General features: G+C 38.7%; 1 protein-coding gene across 3 annotated transcripts in view; it reads left to right on the forward strand.

Moving 5' to 3' along the window:
• BLOC1S6 (biogenesis of lysosomal organelles complex 1 subunit 6) overlaps positions 1-20818 on the forward strand; it is a 78960-nt gene extending 58142 nt beyond the window's left edge. For 2 of the 3 annotated variants that reach the window (XM_064366016.1, XM_064366015.1), the window contains exons 2-5: positions 5198-5339; positions 14022-14109; positions 16324-16410; positions 17564-20818. In XM_064366016.1, coding sequence (XP_064222086.1) covers positions 5198-5339; positions 14022-14109; positions 16324-16410; positions 17564-17683 — 437 coding nt within the window. In that variant the 3' untranslated portion in view covers positions 17684-20818. Of the gene's footprint in view, positions 1-132; positions 312-5197; positions 5340-14021; positions 14110-16323; positions 16411-17563 lie in introns of those variants that run through there. The other variant, XM_064366014.1, reaches the window with a different exon arrangement.
• The last annotated feature ends 430 nt before the right edge of the window (positions 20819-21248 follow it).

A 21248-nucleotide genomic window follows, 5' to 3' on the forward strand; every position in this document is an offset into this window, starting at 1 on the left:
GCTGAGTCCGCTGACACTGCGTCCGGCGCCAGACGACGATGTCAGCGTGGGGTCCTCACAACGCCTAGGAGTAGAGGCAACTCTCGAGCCCGTCACCGGAGCCTCCGTCACTTCCGGGTGCGACAGTAGCTTCCGTCCGCCGAGAAGCTGGAGTCATTAGGTGCCTTCTCCTTGCTTCTGACGGGCTACACGTCTTCTTCCCTTTCCCTCTGTTCCCAGCTGGAGGGACATGAGTGTCCCTGGGCCGTCGTCCCCGGTCGGGGCCCTGACACGGCCACCCGACAGCCTGGAGGCCGGGGAGCCGACGCCGGGTACGTACTGTCGGGCGGGACTTGCGGCCTGGGCTGGGTGTGAGGGGCCGGGACCTGAGTGAGTAGGACTCCGGAGAAACCCTGGGGGAGTAAGCGCCTTTTGGCAGCTGCGGTCCCCGGGCTCTGCCCCTAGTGCAGAAGTGGGGAACCGCGCTGGTCCCTCTGCCCAGCGGAATGGGCGGAACTGAAGTCCCGAGGGGAAGCAGTGTATTGGGGTGCGATTGGAGGCGGTTGATGGTGAAGCCATTATGAGTTTGCGTGTTGACTCCAATACGGTACTGGTGGGGGATGGATTTACCGGAAAGATGATCAGTTTAGAATTCAGAGAGGTGACATAGCCTATAATACTGATCACTCACTCATGAAATTCTGGTCAGCTTGCTGGTATTACCTCATCCCTATTCCTGCAGCAGTCTTTTTCAATAGAGTTCTTGGAGAGATTTAAGCTCTAATGCTCTAAGGCATCAACTGAATGGAATTAACTTGCTCTGCACACAAAATGGTACTATTGATGTACCATCCTTGGGAGAACTGAGAAAATGGTCACTCAGAGCATTTTCTGTGTTCTGTAGTTCAGATGAGGCTCTAGATGAAAAAGGCTGAAGGGCTTTGGATGTCCTTTTTGTTTTACTTCCTGTTTCAGAAGTACAGGGGTAAATTACCGCGAAATAGTGCTCTCAGCACTTGCCTGTTCATGCTTTTCCTCAACGATCTCTTCACTCTTTCATAAGTCGCTTCTATAAATATGACTTTCTTGTATGTATTTCCAACTTGGGCCCCTCTCTTAATTCTTGTTTGCTTCTCCATCTGCTAGCTGGATACTTTGACGTGATTGTTTTGCACTAATCTCACATAAGGCATATACATAAATGAAAACATGTCTCATCCTGTTAGTGGTGGTAGATCACTCTGACTTAAAACTGAAATTTCTCTGGACTTTTTCCTTTCTCTTTCCTTCCACCTCTAGGAGATTCTCCTATACAATTTCCATCTCCTTATAATTTCACCCTTAAAACAGCCGTTGAAAGGCTAGTCCACCTCCATACTCTTTTTCAAGGCATCTGCCCCACTGCTGTCACATCACTGTCCCAAGTTAAAGCTTCAGTCATGTCATTCCTGTGCTCAGAAACCTTAAATAGCTCCTCACTACTTATTAGCAAACGTCCAAACCGTTCACTTGGCATTCAGAGGCCCTTACTAGCCTTCCACATGGTCTTACAGCTCACTATTGCTATGCTGCATATGCCCCATGCCTCTCCAGAAGAGTCCTACACTGTCTTCCAGCCTTTCCTCGTGCTGCTTTCTTTATCCATATTGCATCCATTCTACTGCTGCTGTAGATTTCTTCTCCATTTGGAAATAGTCCTCACAGATTGTTGGTGGGAGTACAAATTGGTGCCAATTTCTTAGGAGGGCAGTTTGGCAGTGTCTGTTTAAAAAAATGCGTAAACTGTTTGTCCCAACAATCTACTTCTAAGAAATTTTTCTACAGAAAGTGACACAAATAAACCGACAAGCAAGGAAGCTCACTTCAGCATTGTTTGAAATACCAAAAAGTGAAAATAACCTAAATAACCCATCCGTGGGGGACTAGTTAAACAAACTATGGTAGAATTCTACTTTGTTAAAAAGAATGTAGTAGATCCCTATATGTTGGTATGAAAAGATACCTAAGATACAAATTTTAAAAGTTGCAGAATGATATGAGTAATAGTTCATTTGTGATAAAAACAGTATATGCATAGGTATGCGAAGACAATTTCTGGAAGGCTCTGTGAAAAACTCCAGAGTAACTCCTACTGGAGTTAGGGCGTGAGAAGGAGTATTTTTACTTTACAGTTTGTGCCTCCTTCTGTAGTGTTTTAAGCTTTTACAGTGAGTAACACTCAAATAGACAAAAAGAAATGAAAACTCCATCCATTCTTTGAGCTTTAGCTCAATATCCACACTTCCTTTAGGAATTTTTTCCTACACTTCCCTAGTGAAAGTATTTCTCCCCTGAATTTCCATAACATTTTCTGTTTCTCTAATGGCAGAAACAGAAAATATTGTGGAAATAACATTCATATTATATTCTGTGATTCCTCATATTGTGCCCTTCCAAGGAAGGGGACTTGCCTTATTTTTTGTTGTAACCTCAGAAGCTGGTACATAATACAGATGTTCAGCAAACCTTTCTTGTATGAATAGAGTAAGGACCCTCGCTTTCTTCTTTACTCTCCCACAATAAAGCTCCTTGAACTTAGTAATTACATATTTTATAAAAACATGAGTAACTTCTTAACTATTGGAAGCAGAGGCTAAAAGAGAGAGAGAGAAAAAAAAAAAAACCAAAAACAAAAACATGAGTAACTGAGACTTATCCAATAATTAACCAGACCACTGGGGCAGGAGGAGGGTTTGTGAGTTAAAATGTATGTATGTATTGTAAGTGAAGTGAATTAGTTATTATTCCTTAAAGTTGAAATGCCCTTTTTTGGGGTGTTCCTATCATAAAACATAGAGAAAATTGTTTTCCATATTTATTAATACTTATGTTGCTGATTGCATTGTTATTGTAATGAAGCCTTAAGCAATGGTGTAATTGATGGATATAATTTATTCACTTCCTATTCAGTTGGTACATTAATATCCCTAAGTGCTTCACTTTTCTCTCTCTCTCTCTCTATATATATTTTTTTGGTTTTGTATTTTATTTTATATGTGGAGTGCTTCAGTTTCTAGTTAGCTCTTGCCTGTTTGAATGTTGCCTTGCAGCTCTGAGAAGTCCAAAGTTTGTTCATATATTTCTTAGGGTTAAAATAAAAATTATGTAATTTTATTTGATTTTCAAAAAGCTTATTTCGAATATGTTGTTTTCCTCAATCTTTTTTTTTTTTTTTTTTAGACAGAGTCTCGCTCTGTCGCTCAGGCTGGAATGTAGTGGCAAGATCTCCACACACTGCAGTCCCTGCCTCCCATGTTCAAGCGATTCTCATGCCTCAGCCTCTCAAGTAGCTGAGATTACAGGCAGACAACACTATGCCCGGCTCATTTTTGTATTTTTATTGAGATGGAGTTTCACCATGTTGGCCAGGGTGGTCTCAAACTCCCGACCTCAAGTGATCCGCCTGCCTCCACCTCCCAGAATGCTGAGATTACAGGCATGAGCCACTGTGCTGGTCCTGTTTTTCTCAATTTTGCCAAAATTTAAATCTGTGGTAAAAATTATACCTAGAAATGTGTCACAAGCAATGTGTTGTGATAACTGCATTCTATATAGTGATCTAATTTGATGTTACTGATTGTTACCAGGCTATGATTGAAGATGTTTCAGAGTTTAATATTAATCATAATTTTAGAGTGTAGTTTTAGTAAAGTGACTATCTTACTTTTTTTTTTTTTTTTTTTTTTTTGAGACAGCGTCTCGCTCTGTCACCAGACTGGAGTGCAGTGGCACGATCTCGGCTCCGGGGTTCAAGCAATTCTCCTGCCTCAGCCTTCCGAGTAGCTGGGACTACAGGTGCGTGTCACCACGCCCAGCTAATTTTTGTATTTTCAGTATTTTTAAATTTTGTATTTTCACTGTTGGCCAGGATGGTCTTGATCTCTTGACCTTGTGATCCACCTGCCTTGGCCCCCCAAAGTGTTGGGATTACCAGCATGAGCCACTGAGCCCAGCCTTTTTTCTCTGACTATAAATCAGTGATTCCATCTTACAAACCATTAAACCCTATTTAGAAATTGTATTTTTCTTGGTAGGTATGGTGATTGATGGTTACTCATCTTAGACATTTCGAATACCTAGCACAATGTTTATGCTGTTATTATTCAAAGGAAAGTGATGAGGCATCAATCCCAGCATCAGATCTAGGTTTATACACAAGACAATGATTATACACTACTTTCTATGGTAAATTAAGGTGCTGAATCTTAAGAGAGGAGAAATTCTTAGAAAATCCCTCTTCTCCTTCCTAATAAATAACACAACAACCCCCCTTTTATGTGTAAGTAACATGTCAAACTATATGTAAAATGAAAGTTGACCTATGTTTTTGTTTCCATAAAATTGAAAACATACATTTTTCTAGGCATTGCATTTTTGTTTATATGATTTCTTCATACTTTTGAAAGCAAGAATGCCTTAGTTCAGTGACTGTTACTCACGTTTTGGCCTCAGGCTCCTTTATTTTGTTTTTATATTTATGTATTATTTTGAGACAGGGTCTCGCTCTGCTGCCCAAGCTGGAGTGCAGTGGTGTGATCATAGTTTGCTGCAGCCAGGAACTTCTGGGCTCAAGCGGTCCTCCCACCTCAGCCTCCTGAATAGCTAGGGCTATAGGTGTGTGCCAGCATGCCCAGTCATTCTGGGCTCAAGTGATTCTCCTGCCTTGACCTCCCAAAATACTAGGATTACAGGTGTGAAGCCACTGCCCCAGCTCTCAGATTCCTTTGAGAATCCAGTGAAAACTATAAATCCTCTGCCCTGAAAAATATATAAAGATACAGAATTTTGTGTATGTTAATGTTCATTTATCATAGACTTTACCTTATAGTAGTAACTTAGAAACAGTTTTTGAGCATTTATAACTGATTTTTTAGAGGAAGCGCAGAGGTAAAAGTTTAAAAAGAAAAGAAGGATACCTGTGGTTGGTGGAGTGTGTGTGTGCTCTCGATCCCCTTTGTGGGCTTCCTTTCTACCTCCTACTCCCTAACCTTCTTTTATTAGCTGGGTCAATTTAAATGGTTCTGGCTGGTCGGAGTGCAGTGGTGTTTACAACCAGTTGATCACAACCAGTTACAAATTGCTTTGTTTTTTCTCTACTCCCACTGCTTCACTTGACTAGCCTAATAAAATAAAATACAATAAATAAAAGGTTCCTAAATTTGATTTTTGCTGGGGACAGGTTTAAGTGACACTTCTCCAGATGAAGGGTTAATAGAGGACTTGACTGTGGAAGACAAAGCTGTGGAGCAACTGGCAGAAGGATTGCTTTCTCATTATTTGCCAGATCTGCAGAGATCAAAACAAGCCCTCCAGGAACTCACGTAAGCTAATAAAAAACCAGATATACACACATTTCCGCTGTGGCATAGTCATAATTTAATTGTATACTGTGTTAAGACATGATATTTTTTAACGTTCAATTATAATTGAGTATGTCTGTATCTTTATTGACAGCAGATTGGAATAGAGGAGTTCATAGTGTTCTAAATGTAAAAAGTGAAATGAATACTTCTAGTCGTTTGATTTCTTCTAAGCAATACTCCTAAATTTTACCTAGACTTTGTGATTAAGTTTGGTGTTTTATTATTTTGTGAAAGTATTGCCTATTGGGGATTGTTCGGCTGAGTATACACCTGTTTCTGAGTAGAACTGAATAATTGCCTTCATAAGTCACACTTATTTTCAGTTGCTGGTTCAGATGAATTGCCAGAGATCTGTAAGTATCTTTTTTGAGATGATCTGTTTCATTCCTAGTAGATAACCTTACTAGTTAAGTAAGGATTGGAGGATATGTTAAGAAAACAGGATAAGATAGAACAGAACTCATAGAATGGGATCAGTATACAAAACATATACTCTGGCTTTATCAGCTTCCATCCACAGACAACAGACTGAGCTTCTGCCTCCTCCTAGGTCGGGCCCTCTCTGGATAGCCTAGGTTGGCCTGTCTGTCTTTCTTTCCGTAGTGGTCAGCTTTACACTGGCAGTGAACTGGTCCTTCTCTGAGATCTACCCTTTGAAAACTTACTTAAGAGACCTTTGTTAGAGCAAAAGGAGAAGAATAACAACTATGCTCATTTTATAGTTATAAGTAATGTTACAATCCTTGGTGTTAAGGTGTTAAGTGCATATAAAGTGGTACTGAGGCAGGGTGTGGTGTAATCCCAGCACTTTAGGAGGCTGAGGGGGCAGATCACTCGAGGTAGGGAGTTCGAAACCACCCTGGTGAAACCCTGTCTCTACTAAAAATATGAAAAATTAGCTGAGGGTGGTGGTGTGTACCTGTAGCCCCAGCTACTTGGGAGGCTGAGGCAGGAGAATCGCTTGAACTCAGGAGGCCGTTTGCAGTGAGCTGAGATCTGCACCACTGCACTCCAGCCCAGGTGACAGAGCGAGACTGTCTCAAAAAAAAAAAAAAAAGGTACTGAGTTATTCTAAGACTACATGTATACTATAGTTATGGAATTGGCAACCTTCTCAGTTTTGTGCTAATCCCAACCAAGATTTTTTTTTAGCCCTAGTGTGTGATAAAGTTTATATTTTGATGCCGGTCAACCCTTGTTGTTGTATGAGGTATGATAGATTGAAGGAAGGTTAGAAACTGCAAGCAAACATACCTGAAAAATACTTTTACTTTCAGGAAGCTGGGAACCAAGGTTTAATTGCAGAGTTTAATTGATAATATTGTCTAAAATTTAGTGTTGCCCCTGATTATCTTCCTAGGCACTGAGACAACAATGATTATTCTGATGATGATAGTAAAATCAGTTACTGTTTGTTATTATATGTACTATATGCTCAGCACTTAAACATATTTCAGTTACTCCTGACACCAACTTTATGAAGTATCTAGTATTATCCTTATTTACAATTGAGGACACTGAGACTCAGAGAGGTTAAGTAATTTGAAAACGATTACACAGGTAGTAGTAGAATTAACTATTGAATATGATGAATTAGTAGTTATTATGCTTTTTTGTTTTTGAGATGGAGTTTCACTCTTGTCATCCAGGCTGGAGTACAATGGCATGGTCTCAGCTCTCTGCAACCTCCGTCTCCTGAGTTTAAGTAATTCTCTTGCCTCAGCCTCCCAAGTAGCTGGGATTACAGTTGCCCACCGCCACGCCCAGCTCATTTTTGCATTTTTAATAGAGACGGGATTTCACCATATTGGCCATCCTGACGTCAGGTGATCCACCCACCTTGGCCTCCCAAAGTGCTAGGATTATAGGCATGCACCACTGTGCCTGGCCGAATTCTCTGGAACCTTCTTTGAGAGTGGCCAGACTTATGGATCAGGAAAAACTGTAATTAAAATTACAGTTTTATTATAAAGAGTACACATCAGGGCTAGCCAAATGAAGAGTCACACAGGGTAATGCCTGGGAGGTTCCTGAACACAAAAGTTCTGTTTCTTCTCCCAGTAAGATTAGGATGTGTCACCTTCCACCTCCAACCCCTACTGCCAGCACATCAGTGTGTTCAGCAGTGTGGCGTTTGAAGCCACAGTGAACTATGGTCATGCTGCTGCGCCCTAGCCTGGGTGACAGAGTGAGACCCTATCTCAACAACAAAAATTCAGTCTTTTAATCTGTGTACTTGGAATGTCTCTACTATTTAGATGTTCTTTGTTATTTTTCATTAGCCTCCCATCTTGAAGCTCTAGGGGCCCACCACGAGTCACTTTATTAGTGTAAACTCAGGTGTGGTCCAAGGAGCTCACGGATAACAAAGACACTTCTGTCACTTGGAAAATTCCAAGGATTTTAGAAGCTCTGTGCCAGAAACCTGGGACAAAGATCAGACAAATTCTTTGTTAGATAACAGGTGTCTGTTCAGATCTTTTGCTCATTTTAAAATTGGATTGTTTTTCTTGTTGTTGAGTTTTAAGAGTTCTTTGTATATTTTTGATATGAGTCCTTTATATTTTTTGTAAATATTTTCTCCAAGACTGTGGTTTGTCTTACTACTCTCTTTACAGTGTCTTTTGCAGAGCAGGAGTTTTTAATTTTAATAAATTTATTAACTTTTAATAAATCAGTTTTTTCTTTCATAAATTCTGCTTTTGATATTGTATCTAAAAACTCATCACCAAACCAAGGTCACTTAGATTTTCTCCTGTGTTTTCTTTTTTTTTTTTTGAGATGGAGTTTCACTCTTGTTACCCAGGCTGGAGTGCAATGGCACGATCTTGGCTCACCGCAACCTCCGCCTCCTGGGTTCAAGCAATTCTCCTACCTCAGCCTCCCAAGTAGCTGGGACTACAGGCTGCGCCACCACGCCCAGCTAATTTTTGTATTTTTAGTAGAGACGGGGTTTCACCATATTGACCAGGATGGTCTCGATCTCTTGACCTCATGATCCACCTGCCTCGGCCTCCCAAAGTGCTGGGATTATAGGCGTGAGCCACCGCGCCCGGCCCCTGTGTTTTCTTCTAGAAGTTCTAGTTTTGCATTTTACATTTAGACCTATGGTTTATTTTGAGTTAATTTTTTTTTTTTTTTAAATAGAGACGGGGTTTCACTATGTTGACCAGGATGGTCTCGATCTCTTGACCTCATGATCCACCCGCCTCGGCCTCCCAAAGTGCTGGGATTATAGGTGTGAGCCACTGCGCCTGGCCTATTTTGAGTTAATTTTTATGGAGGCTGTAAAGTCTGTGTCTATTAATAGATTCATTTCTTTGCACATGGATATCCAGTTGCTTCAGTGCCATTTGTTGCTGTTGTTTGAGACGGTCTCACTCTGTTGCCTAGGCTGGAGTGCAGTGGCAGTCTGAGCTCACTGCAGCCTTGATTTCCTGGACTCAAGTGATGCTCCCACCTCAGCCTCCCAAGTAGCTGGAACCATGGCTGGCCAATTTTTATATTTTTTTTTGTAGAAATGGAGTTTCACCATGTTGCCCTGGCTGGTCTTGAATACCTGGGCTCTAGTGATCCTCCTGCCTTAGCCTCCAAAAGTGCTGGGATTACAGGCATAAGCCACTGTACCCAGCCATCATTTGTTGAAAAGACTATCCTTTCTCCACTGCATTGCCTTTGCACCTTTGTCAAAGAGAAGTTGATTGTTTTTGTGTAGGTTTATTTAAGGGTTTTCTGTTCTGTTCCATTGATCCATATGTCTGTTCTTTTGCCAGTACCATGCTGTCTTGATTTCTGTAGCTTATTTTGGTTGTTGTTGTTGTTTTGAGACAAAGTGTAACTCTGTTGCCCAGGCTGGAATGCAGTGGCATGACCTCAGCTCACTGCAGCCTCCATCTCCTGGGTTCAAGTGATTCTTGCACCCCAGCCTCCCAAGTAGCTGGGATTACAGGTGCGTACCACCATGCCCGGCTAATTTTTGTGTTTTTAGTAGAGATAGGGTTTCACTCTGTTGGCCAGGCTGATCTTGAACACCTGACCTCAGGCGATCACCTACCTCAGGTGATCACCTGTCTCAGGCTCCCAAAGTGCTGGGATTACAGGAGTGAGGCACTGTGTCTGGCCAGATTTCTGTAGCTTTATAGTAAGTCTTGAAATTGGGTACTGTGAGTCTTCCAATTTTGTTCTTCAGTATTGTGTCGGCTCTTCTATGTCTTTGCCTTTTTTGTATGAACTTTAAAACTGTTGTTATCTATACAATAACTTGCTGGAATTTTGATTGGGATTTCATTCAATCTTTAGATTGAGTTGGGAAGAATTTACATCTTAAAAAATATTGAAGGGCTGGGCACAGTGGTTGACACTGGTAATCCAAGCACTTAGAGAGGCTGGGGCAGAAGGATCTTTTGAGGCCATGAGTTGGAGACCAGCCTGGGGAATGTAATGAGACCCTGTCTATACAAAAAATTTAAAAATATCAGCCTGGCATGGTGTGCACCTGGTCATAGCTACTTGGGAGGCTGAGGCAGAGGATCCCTTGAACCAGGAGTTCGAGGCTGCAGTGAACTATGATCACACCACTGCAGTCCAGCCTGGGTGACAGACTGAGACCCTAACTGAACAACGACAACAACAGTTGAGTCTTTTAATCTGTGTACTTGGAATGTCTCCCTATTATTTAGATTTTCTTTGATATTTTTCATTAGAGTTTTATAATTTTTGTATATAGATCCTGTACATACTTTGTTATATTTGTACCATAGTATTTCACTGGGAATGATGAGCTACTATAAATGGTATTGTTTTTTAAATTTCAAATTTATTGCTGGTACATAGGAAAGCAACTGAATTCTGTATATTAACCTTGTTTCTGAAATTTTACTATACTTGCATATTAGTTTCAGGAGGTTTCTTATTGAATCTTTGGGAATTTCCACATAGAAAATCACCTGGGAACAAAGACAGTATTATTTTTTCTTCTCAATTTGTATACCTTTTATTGTTTTTTCTTGTCTTACTGTATTAGCTGGAACTTAAAGTATGATGTTGAATAGGAGTTGTGTGAGGGGACATGCCTTGTTCTAATCTCAGGAGAAAATTATATCGTTTCTCACCCTAAATGTTAGCTATAGGTTTTTTAAGGTAATCCTTATTAAGTTGAGGAAGATCCTCTCTCTTCTTAGTTTGTTGATTGTTTTTAGTCATGAATAGATGCTGGATTTGGTCAAATGCTTTTTCTGCATCAATTTATATGACCATATAATTTTTTTTTTTTTTAAAGACGGGGTTTCACCATGTTGGTCAGACTGGTCTTGAACTCCTGACCTCAGGTGATCTTCCCGCCTTGGCCTCCAAAGTGCTTGGATTACAGGCGTGAACCACCACGCCCAGCCTATCATATAATTTTTATTCTTTAGCCTGTTGATGGTAGATTGCATTGATTGAATTTTTGAATATTGAACCAGCTTTGCATATTTGGAAGAAATCCCACTTGGTTGCAGTGTGTAACTCTTATTATACATTGTTGGATTCAATTTGCTAATACTTTGTTGAGGAGTTTTTTATTGATGTTCATGAGAGATACTGGTCTGTAGATTTTCTTTATTTTAATGTCTCTATCTGGTTTGGTTTTAGGGTAACGCTAGCCTCATAGAATGAGTTGGGAAGTGCACCTTTTGCTTCTGCAGTAGTTGCCGTTTATCTAAAGGAATATAAGTTCCAAGACCCCTAGTGGATACCTGAGACAGCAAATAGTACCGAACCCTATACTGGTTGAATATCCCTTATTCAAAATACTTGGGACCAGAGTGTTTCCGATTTTGGATTTTTTCAGATTTTGGAATATTTGCATATACATAATTAAATATCTTGAGGATGGAACCCAAATTTAAACATGAAATTTGTTTCGTATATATCTTATACACTCAGCCTGAAGGTAATTTTTTAATACAGTATTTTAAATAATTTTATGCATGAAACAAAGTTTTGACTGTGACTCATCACATGAGGTCAAGTGGTCATTGTCCAAATGTTTCAGGTTTTGAAACATTTTGGATTTTCAGATTATGGATGTTAACCTGTATATGCTATGTTTTTTCCTATACTTACATACTATGGTAAAGTTTAATTTATAAGTTAGGCATAGTAAGAAATTAACAACAATAACTACTAATAAAATAGAACAGTTACAAAGTACTGTAATGAAAGTTAAGTGAATGTGGTCTGTCTCTCAAAATATCTTATTGTGCTGTTTTCACCCTTCTTCTTGTGATGATGTGAGATGATATAGTACAGCTGCAGTTGACTGGAGATACCTCAAACTGAAGAAAGCAAAACTGCAGATAAAGTGGGACTGATGTATTTTCTGGAAGAGACTGTGGGGAGTTGGTATTGTTTTTTCCTTAAAAAATTACCATTGAAGGCCGGGCTTGGTGGCTCATGCCTGTAATCCCAGCACTTTGGGAGGCCGAGGCAGGCGGATCACGAGGTCAAGAGATTGAGACCATCCTGGCCAACATGGCGAAACCCCGTCTCTACTAAAAATACAAAAATTAGCTGGGTGTGGTGGCGTTTGCCTGTAGTCCTAGCTACTCGGGAGACTGAGGCAGGAGAATTGCTTGAACTCGGGAGACTGAGGTTACAGTGAGCTGAGGTCGCGCCAGTGCACTCCAGCCTGGTGCCTGGGTGAGACTCTGTCTCAAAAAAAAAAAAAAAAAAATTCCATTGAAGCCATTTGGTCTTGGTACTGTCTTTTTTGGAAGATTATTACTTACTGATTCAATTTGTCTAATTAATATAGGCCCACATAGACTTTGTATTTCTCCTTGTATAAGTTTTGGTAGTTTGTATCTTTCAGAGAATTAGTCCATTCCATCCATGTTACCAAATTTGTGAGCACTGAGTTGTTGAAAGTATTCATTTATTATCCTTTTAATGTCATGGGATCAGTGGTGATTATTGCTCTTTCATGAATAATATTAGTACTTTGGGTCTTTTCTCTTTTTTCTTGGGTGGTCTGACTAGAGGTTTATCAACTTTATTGATCTTTTGAATTTTTTTTTTAACAAGAAACCTCGATTGAACTTCTGTTGTGTTGAATTGTTATCTTTCAAATGTTGAATTTGTAGGAGGAATTTGAACTTATTTGAGCATTTGGAATAGATCTGCTCATAACTGAAGACTTAGAAAAGGGAACTGAGACCTCACATAGAGGCTCATGCCTGTAATCCCAGTGCTTTGGGAAGCTGAGGCAGGAGGATTGCTTGACCCCAGCAGTTCAAGAACAGCCTGGGCAACATAGTGAGACCTTTTTGTTTCATTGATTTTTTCCCCCCTTTCTATTGTTTTCTAGTTCTAACACCTATTTTTGCTGTCCTGCTTATCTCAGATGGTTGACTTGGTGGGTTTTCATCTCATCCATTCTGTATTTCACTTTCTGTGATTTCTAGTCCAAGCTAAACGGACAAATTTTTTTGTTTATTTTTATTTGTAGAGATGGGGGTCTCCTCTGTCACACAGGCTGTAGTGCAGTGTTGTCACTATAATTCATTGCATCCTCTAACTCAAGCAGTCCTTCTGCCTCAGGCTCCCAAGTAGTTTGGACACTGGTGTGTGCCACCATACCCAGCTAATTTTTTTTTTTTTTTAGTTTTTATAGAGATGGGGTCTCGCTTTGTTGTCCATGCTGGTCTTGAATTCCTGGCTTCAAGCAATCTTCCTTCCTTGGTCTCCCAAAGTACTGGGACTATAGGCATGAACCACCATGCCTGACCAAGAGACAAATTTATGACCTGTAGGGTATGCCAGACTCAGTGCTAGATGGTAGACATGTTGTAATTGCCCTCAATCTCTTCATTGCTATTTCTTTTTTTATCATTATTCTCTAGATACCACAGTTTTGTAAGCAAATCACAGTTTTGTAAGCAAATGTGGGTGACCCTTTTAATGTCACTTATACCTATGATCCTAACACTGATTGGTGTGGAAAGAAATATCAAGGAAGTTGACTTCTATTCCTTAGTGGGTTTTGAATCAGAATTATAATGAGAAACATTAGAAATTATCCGGTCTGACCTTCTCACTTTGTAAATGAGGAGATGTAGGCCAGAGAAATAAACTGAATTTCTAAGATCATATAACTGGCTGTTGGCCAGGGAAAACTATGATTTCTAGTCCTATGCTTTTTTCATCTTGCTGCTTAATTATCCCTTTTGACTTACTATCCTTTGATACTGCATTTTTCTCTACTGTAATCTGAAAAGCCATTGTTCCTCATTTCCTTTATGGGAATGTTGCAATTTTAAGCTGTATAAAACATTGGATTTCTTGGGCAAAATACTATAAAAAGTTTCTTTTTTGGAATAATATAGAGAGTTGTTAAAAATAAGTAATAAAATACTTTTAAATGATTGGATTATTTTGAGTTATTAGAAATTGAAGGAAGAATAAAAGACATTTAGTTATCAGAATGTGGCTTTAGAATATTATTTTGAAAAGTATTATTCTAAATTAAATAACCTTGGAGAGTTTATACATTTCCTACTTAATTTCTAACTGTTACATTAACCAAGATGAATGTGATTCCTTTTAATGGACCAATTTTAAATATGTAGAGTTTATCTTGGCTGTGTGTTTTTGTTTCAGACAGAACCAAGTTGTGTTGTTAGACACACTGGAACAAGAGATTTCCAAATTTAAAGAATGTCATTCTATGTTGGATATTAATGCTCTGGTAAGTATGATGTAGTTGATGTAACTTAATGACCTTTTGTCTTAGCAATAGCTAGATTTTAAGTTTAGAATTTGTCTTTTTAACAAGAAACCTTGATTGAACGTCTATTTTGTTGAATTGTTATCTTTCAAATGTTGAATTTGTAGTAGGAAATTGAACTTACTTGTGCATTTGGAATAGATCTGCTCAGAATTGAAGACTTAGAAGAGAGAACTGAGACCAGGCACAGTGGCTCATGCCTGTAATCCCAGTGCTTTGGGAAGCTGAGGCAGGAGGATTGCTTGAGCCCAGTAGTTCAAGACCAGCCTGGGCAACATAGTGAGACCCCATCTCTACAAAAAATAATTTAAAAAAATAACTGGGTGTTGTGGCACATGCCTATGGTTGCAGCTATTCCAGGATCTTAGGTGGAAGGATCACTTGAGCCCAGGAAGTTGAGGCCACATTGAGCTGTGATCGTGCCACTGTATTCCAGCCTGGGTGATAGAGGGAGACCCTGTCTCAAGAAAAACAAAACAAACAAAAAAAAGGAAGTGAAAGTAAAGAACCTTTGAGCTACCTTTTTTTTTTCTTTAAGGAAAGTGTATTTCTCTTGACCAATTACATGGTTTCTTAAATTACCATTTTATTTAATTATGGCATATTCATAATGCTATAATAAATTTATGCCATAGGCTGAGGTAGACACTTTGAGAATGATCACTTATATCTTTCAATATAAATAGCTGAACAGTTGAATTTCATCAGAAGCTCTATAGCTTTTTGATGAGAGGAAGTGATACTCTTTATTGTGAGAAACAAGGAATTAACAAAAATAAGGAACTTGTTGTTACCTTTCTTTTCTATTGAACATTAAAAATAGTTTGGTTTGTAGGCTGGGCATGGTGGCTTATGCCTGTAATCCCAGCACTTTGGGAGGCCAGGAGTTTAAGACCAACCTGGCCAACACAGCAAGACCCCATTTGTATTAAAAAAAAGAAAAAAAGCAGGGTTACATGACCATAGCCATTTGTGCATACCTAAAAAAGTGGACTTTGCTTTGACAAAGATGGTTTACTAATGTTTTCCATTTATAACAATCAAAAACAAAGTTCATATTCTCTGGCATTAGACAGAGGCCCGTGGAAGTAAATACGGAGTTGTTTGCCCGGTAGTTCTGGTTTCTTGTGAGGGAGGTGGACAAGGCTAGCTACGCTGATCTATTTCATGTTCCCTACTGAGATCCTGTTGCAACAGAAGGAATATTTGTTGAATGAATGTATGTTGAATGAATTAACCAAGCAGATATAATAGTGTTGCTTTAGTCTGAAGGAGCAGGATGGAGTTTTCCTTTTTTTTTTTTTCCCTCTGAGTCAAGAGTAGTTTTGATTATCATCTACGAACTGAAAACTGAAAGTCCCAGGAACTGAAAACTGGAAGGCCCAGGGTACATAAAAAGGGACTGTAACTTCTGAGCTAATAAGACAATGACTACTTGCAGCTGCATTGAGACTGTGAATCTCTCTACTGACTTTTCATTCTTTTCTTCTCTCTCTGTAACCTTGTCTGAAAATAGTGTGCTTTTCTCCTTCTCTCTGACATCTCTAGGCTTGCATCATCTTCCCATCTTCTCCTAAGACTTAATTGTAGATTATGCTGGTTGGCTGAGTTGTAAAGTCTGTACTTATGACTCCTCAAGAAGGAAAGTGTCCTCACAGAGATCATTCTGCTTACTGACTAAATGGGCCCAGGGAATAGGATTAAACTTGTCCACCATCTTCTCTGTCCAGGGCTCTGTGACTACAGCTTGAATTTTCCTTATGAGCAGACTCTTCGCTTAAACTGTTTCATGTACTCTGGCTCAGTCTCTCCCTTGTAAGGGCAGAGAGAATGTTTTACTTTTCTTAAATGAAACTGATAGCATTATTAGATAGTCTTACCTGAAATTTTAGAATTACATGTTTTTAAAGCAAAATATTGTCTATACGCATCTTAATATAAATGTTTATTTTATGGTTAGTAACACTTTGTCAATCTAAACTAAATCAAATGTCTTTAAAATCCTGCTAATGATATAAGAAAATCTTTATTTTGGAATTAAAATGTGGAGATAAGGCTGTAAATATTTTGACCAATTTAGAAAGCATGAACTGTCATTTATATATTGTCTTATTTATTCATTTTGATATTTTAGTCTATTTTAACTTAACTTTTCATTTATTTTTCCATGTTAAGTTTGCTGAGGCTAAACACTATCATGCCAAGTTGGTGAATATAAGAAAAGAAATGCTGATGCTTCATGAAAAAACATCAAAGTTAAAAGTGAGTTGAAAATTCTTTCACATTCTTTACAAAAGTAGAGGTTTATTTTTATTTTTATTTTTTTTTGAGACCGAGTTTTGCTCTTGCTGCCTAGGCTGGAGTGTAGTTATGCAATCTTGGCTCACTGCAACCTCTGCCTCCTGGGTTGAAGTGATTCTCCTACCTCAGCCTCCCAAATAGCTGGGATTACAGGCGCCCGCCATCACCTCCAGCTAATTTTTGTATTTTTAGTAGAAACGGGGTTTCACCATGTTGGCCAGGTTGGTCTCAAACTCCTGATCTTGTGATCTGCCTGCCTAGGCCTCTCAAAGTGCTGGGATCACAGGCGTGAGCCACCATGCCCGGCCAGTATTCATTTTTTGACTTTCATACCCTCACATACAATAGCATAATTAATTCATGGTACATTGTTTTCTTTTTAAAAATGTCATTTTTAAAGAAATATTAGAGACAGGATCTTGCTGTGTTGCCGAGGCTGGTCTTAAACTCCTGAGCTCAAGCAGCCCTCTGACCTCGACCTCCCTAAGTGCTGGGATTATAAACATGAGCCACTGCGTGCAGCCTAAAATATGTCATTTTTTTTTAACTATGTCATTTAATTTGAACAAAAAACATATTTTGAAGTGGAATGATGTACACCAACTACCCACTTTATAGATAATTACAGGGATGATGAAAACTTAGAAAATAGCTTCACAAAAGAGGCAGCATGATACCTTTAGTGTTTTCTAGAATTTTTTTCCGGATATGTAGAAACTTACTACATGAGGGAAATCTTAGGAGGTTTCATTGTTTAAAATCAAGAGTATATTATTTACTGTCTTACAGTATTATCATACACTGGATAGGCTTAGATCCTCATTAGCAGGATTTTAAAGGATTTCGAACTGTCATTTTTTTTTATCATTACTAATAGCTGGGCTGATAGGCTTAGATTCTCTGGATGTGTACTGCAGTTTTCATTTAATAAGAGCTTAGAGCAACAAATATTTTTCAATCAAAGGGACCTTAAATTATCCCAAATTTAAATGTCCAAGATGAAATTTATTACTGTGAATGAATTACCTCAAAGCAGAGCACTATTATTTTCAAATTAGGCCATACTTGTAACCCCTGATTGCTCTCTTGGTTTAAAAAAATTTTTTTAACACAGAAAAGAGCACTTAAACTGCAGCAGAAGAGGCAAAAAGAAGAGTTGGAAAGGGAGCAGCAACGAGAAAAGGAGTTTGAAAGAGAAAAGCAGTTAACTGCCAGACCAGCCAAAAGGACGTGAAAAGTTGTGTGTGTGTGTTTAACTCTCCTATCCCATATTTGGGTTAAGATGACGTAAGTGTAGACTGAAGCTGAGGTAGTGCCTTATGCCATTATGTCATATGTTGAAATTCTTATTCCAGCATTACTGTGTCTCCATGCCTTTTGGTTTTCGATATTTTTATGTCAGTTTTTCAAATTGTGTTTAATTTAAAATGTATTATTTCTATCTTGAATCACTTATAAACTGGAAAATGGTTTGATTATTGTGAGTCAAAACTCTTAAGTGGTTAAAAATCAGTATGAGTTTTTTAGGTTCTTAATGAATATAGATTTAAAACTCTCCGGTTCTTACTTTATGAAGTCACTTGCCTTTATGGCAATACAATGCTGATTTTTAGTAATTGCCTTTTCATTGCTTAGTTAAGAAGAAATGCCAATTGTTTAATCACATCTACCTCTGGAAAAGAGGTGAGCCTTTTGAACAGTTGAATTTCATCAGAAGCTCGATAGCTTTTTGGTGAGAGGAAGTGATACTCTTTATTATAAGAAACAAGGAATTAACAAAAATAAGGAACTTGTTGCTACCTTTCTTTCTGTTGAACATTAAAATAGTTTGGTTTGTGGACCAGGCATGGTGGCTTATGGGAAAGACATAAGCCTTTGTGAAGAACATAATGGCAAAGTACATGCACAGGAAATAACAGCACTTTAAGTACAGTTCAGGTGAGCAAGATGCCAGATAGATTCTACTAACCATGTACTCTCTCTGCTTCTTAGCATCATTGTCACTGCTTCTGTAGCTTTTGGGTTCAAAGTAGATTACATCTATTCCTAAAGTTTGGTGGAGGTGGTGGAGCTGTCACACTCAAAAGAGCTTGTATATTTATAATAGTGTAGTATTATAGTAACAGTTATCATACACTGGATAGTTTCTGTGCTTGTAAAAAATTCTTGAAGTGAGGGCAGGCGCTGTGACTCGCAGCTGTAATCCCAGCACTTTGGGAGGCCAAGGCGGGTGGATCACGAGGTCAGGAGATTGAGACCAGCCTGGCCAACATGGGGAACCCCGTCTCTACTAAAAATACAAAAATTAGCTGGGCGTTGTGGCACATGCCTGTAATCCCAGCTACTTGGGAGGCTGAAACCAGAGAATCACTTGAACCTGGGAGGTGGAGGTTGCAGTGAGCCAAGATCAAGCCACTGCACTCCAGCCTGGCGATAGAGTGAGACTCTGTCTCAAAAAAAAAAAAAAAAAAAATTATTTTGAAGTGGAGTGATGTACACCAACTACCCACTTTATAGATAATTACAGGGATGATGAAAACTTAGAAAATAGCTTCACAAAAGAGGCAGCATGATACCTTTAGTGTTTTCTAGAATTTTTTTCCGGATATGTAGAAACTTACTATGTGAGGGAAATCTTAGGAGTTTTCATTGTTTAAAATCAAGAGTGTATTATTTACTGTTTTACAGTATTATTTAATATCCACCTGGTCTCCAATCTCTATTACATAGGGACTGTACAGAGCCTGTAAAGATGTATGAATGTTTGTGTTTTATAATCCACAATACATTTTTGGTAAGCTGGAATCACTACCTCTGATCACATACCAGGCTAATGATAGAGAAAGCATTAGGTTTAAGTTGAGGGCTAAGATCTGGTTTGTTTAAAGGTATAAATTTTTGGAAAGAGTGTTTGCCTCCTTTAATGAATGATGGTCTCACAATTCAGTTGACTTTGACCTAATATTTGAGAATATAAATATATTTTGTTTGAAAAGGCTGAGTGTTGCCCTCAAACACTTGCTAAAACTGCCTAGGGCAGGATTCATTAGGGCTTGCAGACAATGTCACCTAAATTGCTGAATGTACTTGTTATGATACGATATCTGACAAAGGTGTTACAGTATTTCTGGGTCATTTTGGACCAACTGCAGTGGTGATTTAAAATGCTGGTTCCTGCACACTGCTCTCAATCTACTGAAGCACATCTGTTTTCTTTGTTTTGCTTTACTTTTTGTTTTTAAACAAAACAAAAAGTGATTCCACTGCACCTGAACAGTGAGAACTATAGGCTTCATGGTAGGTTGGGGTATCCCACACTAGGCTGCATAGCATTATCACCTGGGAACGTTAAAAAAATACAGACGTTCTTGATTCTTAGTGTAGTTATGATTGTGGATTCCATGTATTTTTTAAAAAGCTCCCCAGATAATTTTGATGTCAGGAGTCACTAGTATAGACTCTCTAGTGAGTTGTATTATAAGCAGTGAAATACTTTAAAAGCTACCCAGTAACTCTGTGGATTAATTTTTTGAAATAAATTCTGAGCTGCTGCTTTTGATATAGTCAGACTTAAGTCTGAACCCCAGCAGACAGGCAATTCATAAAGAATTTTGTTTAGTTACTTGAACTTTTGTGACCTGTATAAAAACAAATTATACTTACTGAACAAATGACAAGGCACAAATACTTTCAGAATTATATTATTTAAGTTTTGGAGAGTTAAAGAAATGACAAAATGAATATATATTAGTATCCTCTATTTTAAGATCAATTGTAAACCAGAACTACTGTTATTTTGGTGATTAAAATCCAAAACTTTAGCTGTATTTCAGTAACAAAAACGTATCTTACTAGACTGTGATGGCTCACACCTGTAATCCCAGTGCTTTGGGAGGCTGAGGTGGGAGGATTCTTTGAGCCCAGGAGTTCAAGGCTGCAGTGAGCTCTGATTGCACCACTGCACTCCAGCCCAGATGACAGAGTGAGACCCTTTTTCTAAACACAAAACAAACAAACAACATATCTTACTGACTAAACTGGAATGCAACTCTTATAATTAGTCTTGCTGTATTTTTCCACAAAATAGTGAATTGGTACTTGGGAGACTTCTGTTTTTTGTTGGAAAAACTGCCTTTGTTTTGAAATTGTATCACCTGTGTTCTGAACTAAAGTGATGGGAGCTCATTTTGTATTTACTTTGCAGTATCATGTAAATATGCAAATATTGAATGTAATATAGATTGTGTCCTCATTGAGTTTTTGGGTGATACAGTTTATAATTACACCAATTATACCTTCATACATTTGTCTGATTTTGAGCTTGTCAAATAACTACTTTTTACACATTTAATAAAAAAAGGTCTCTGAATTACCTGATGTCATTTATCAAACATCCTTCTGTGCATAGCACTGTATATTCCCCTTCATGTACACTATTTCAAACCTTCTACTCTTTTGCCCTTCTCACCTGTCATTTCTCTTAATGTTTTCCATCTATTGTGTTACAAAATTATGGGTCCATTCATGAAATCTCTTTTAGAAAGGTGATAGAAAGGCCAGGCATGGTGGCTCATGCCTGTAATCCCAGCACTTTGGGAGGCCAAGGTGGGCAGATCACTTGAGGCCGGGAGTTTGAGACCAGCTTGGCCAACATGGCAAAACCCTTTCTCTACAAAAAATACAAAAATTAGCCAGATGTGGTGGTGCACACCTGTAATCCCAGCCACTACTTAGAAGGCTGAGGCATGAGAATCACTTGAACCAGGAGTCAGAGTTTGTGCCACTGCACTCCAGCCTGG

The sequence above is a fragment of the Aotus nancymaae genome, unplaced genomic scaffold, assembly GCF_030222135.1.
Source record: "Aotus nancymaae isolate 86718 unplaced genomic scaffold, 86718_ANA_hifiasm-v0.15.2.pri h1tg000062l, whole genome shotgun sequence".
NCBI classification, from domain to species: Eukaryota; Metazoa; Chordata; class Mammalia; order Primates; family Aotidae; genus Aotus; species Aotus nancymaae.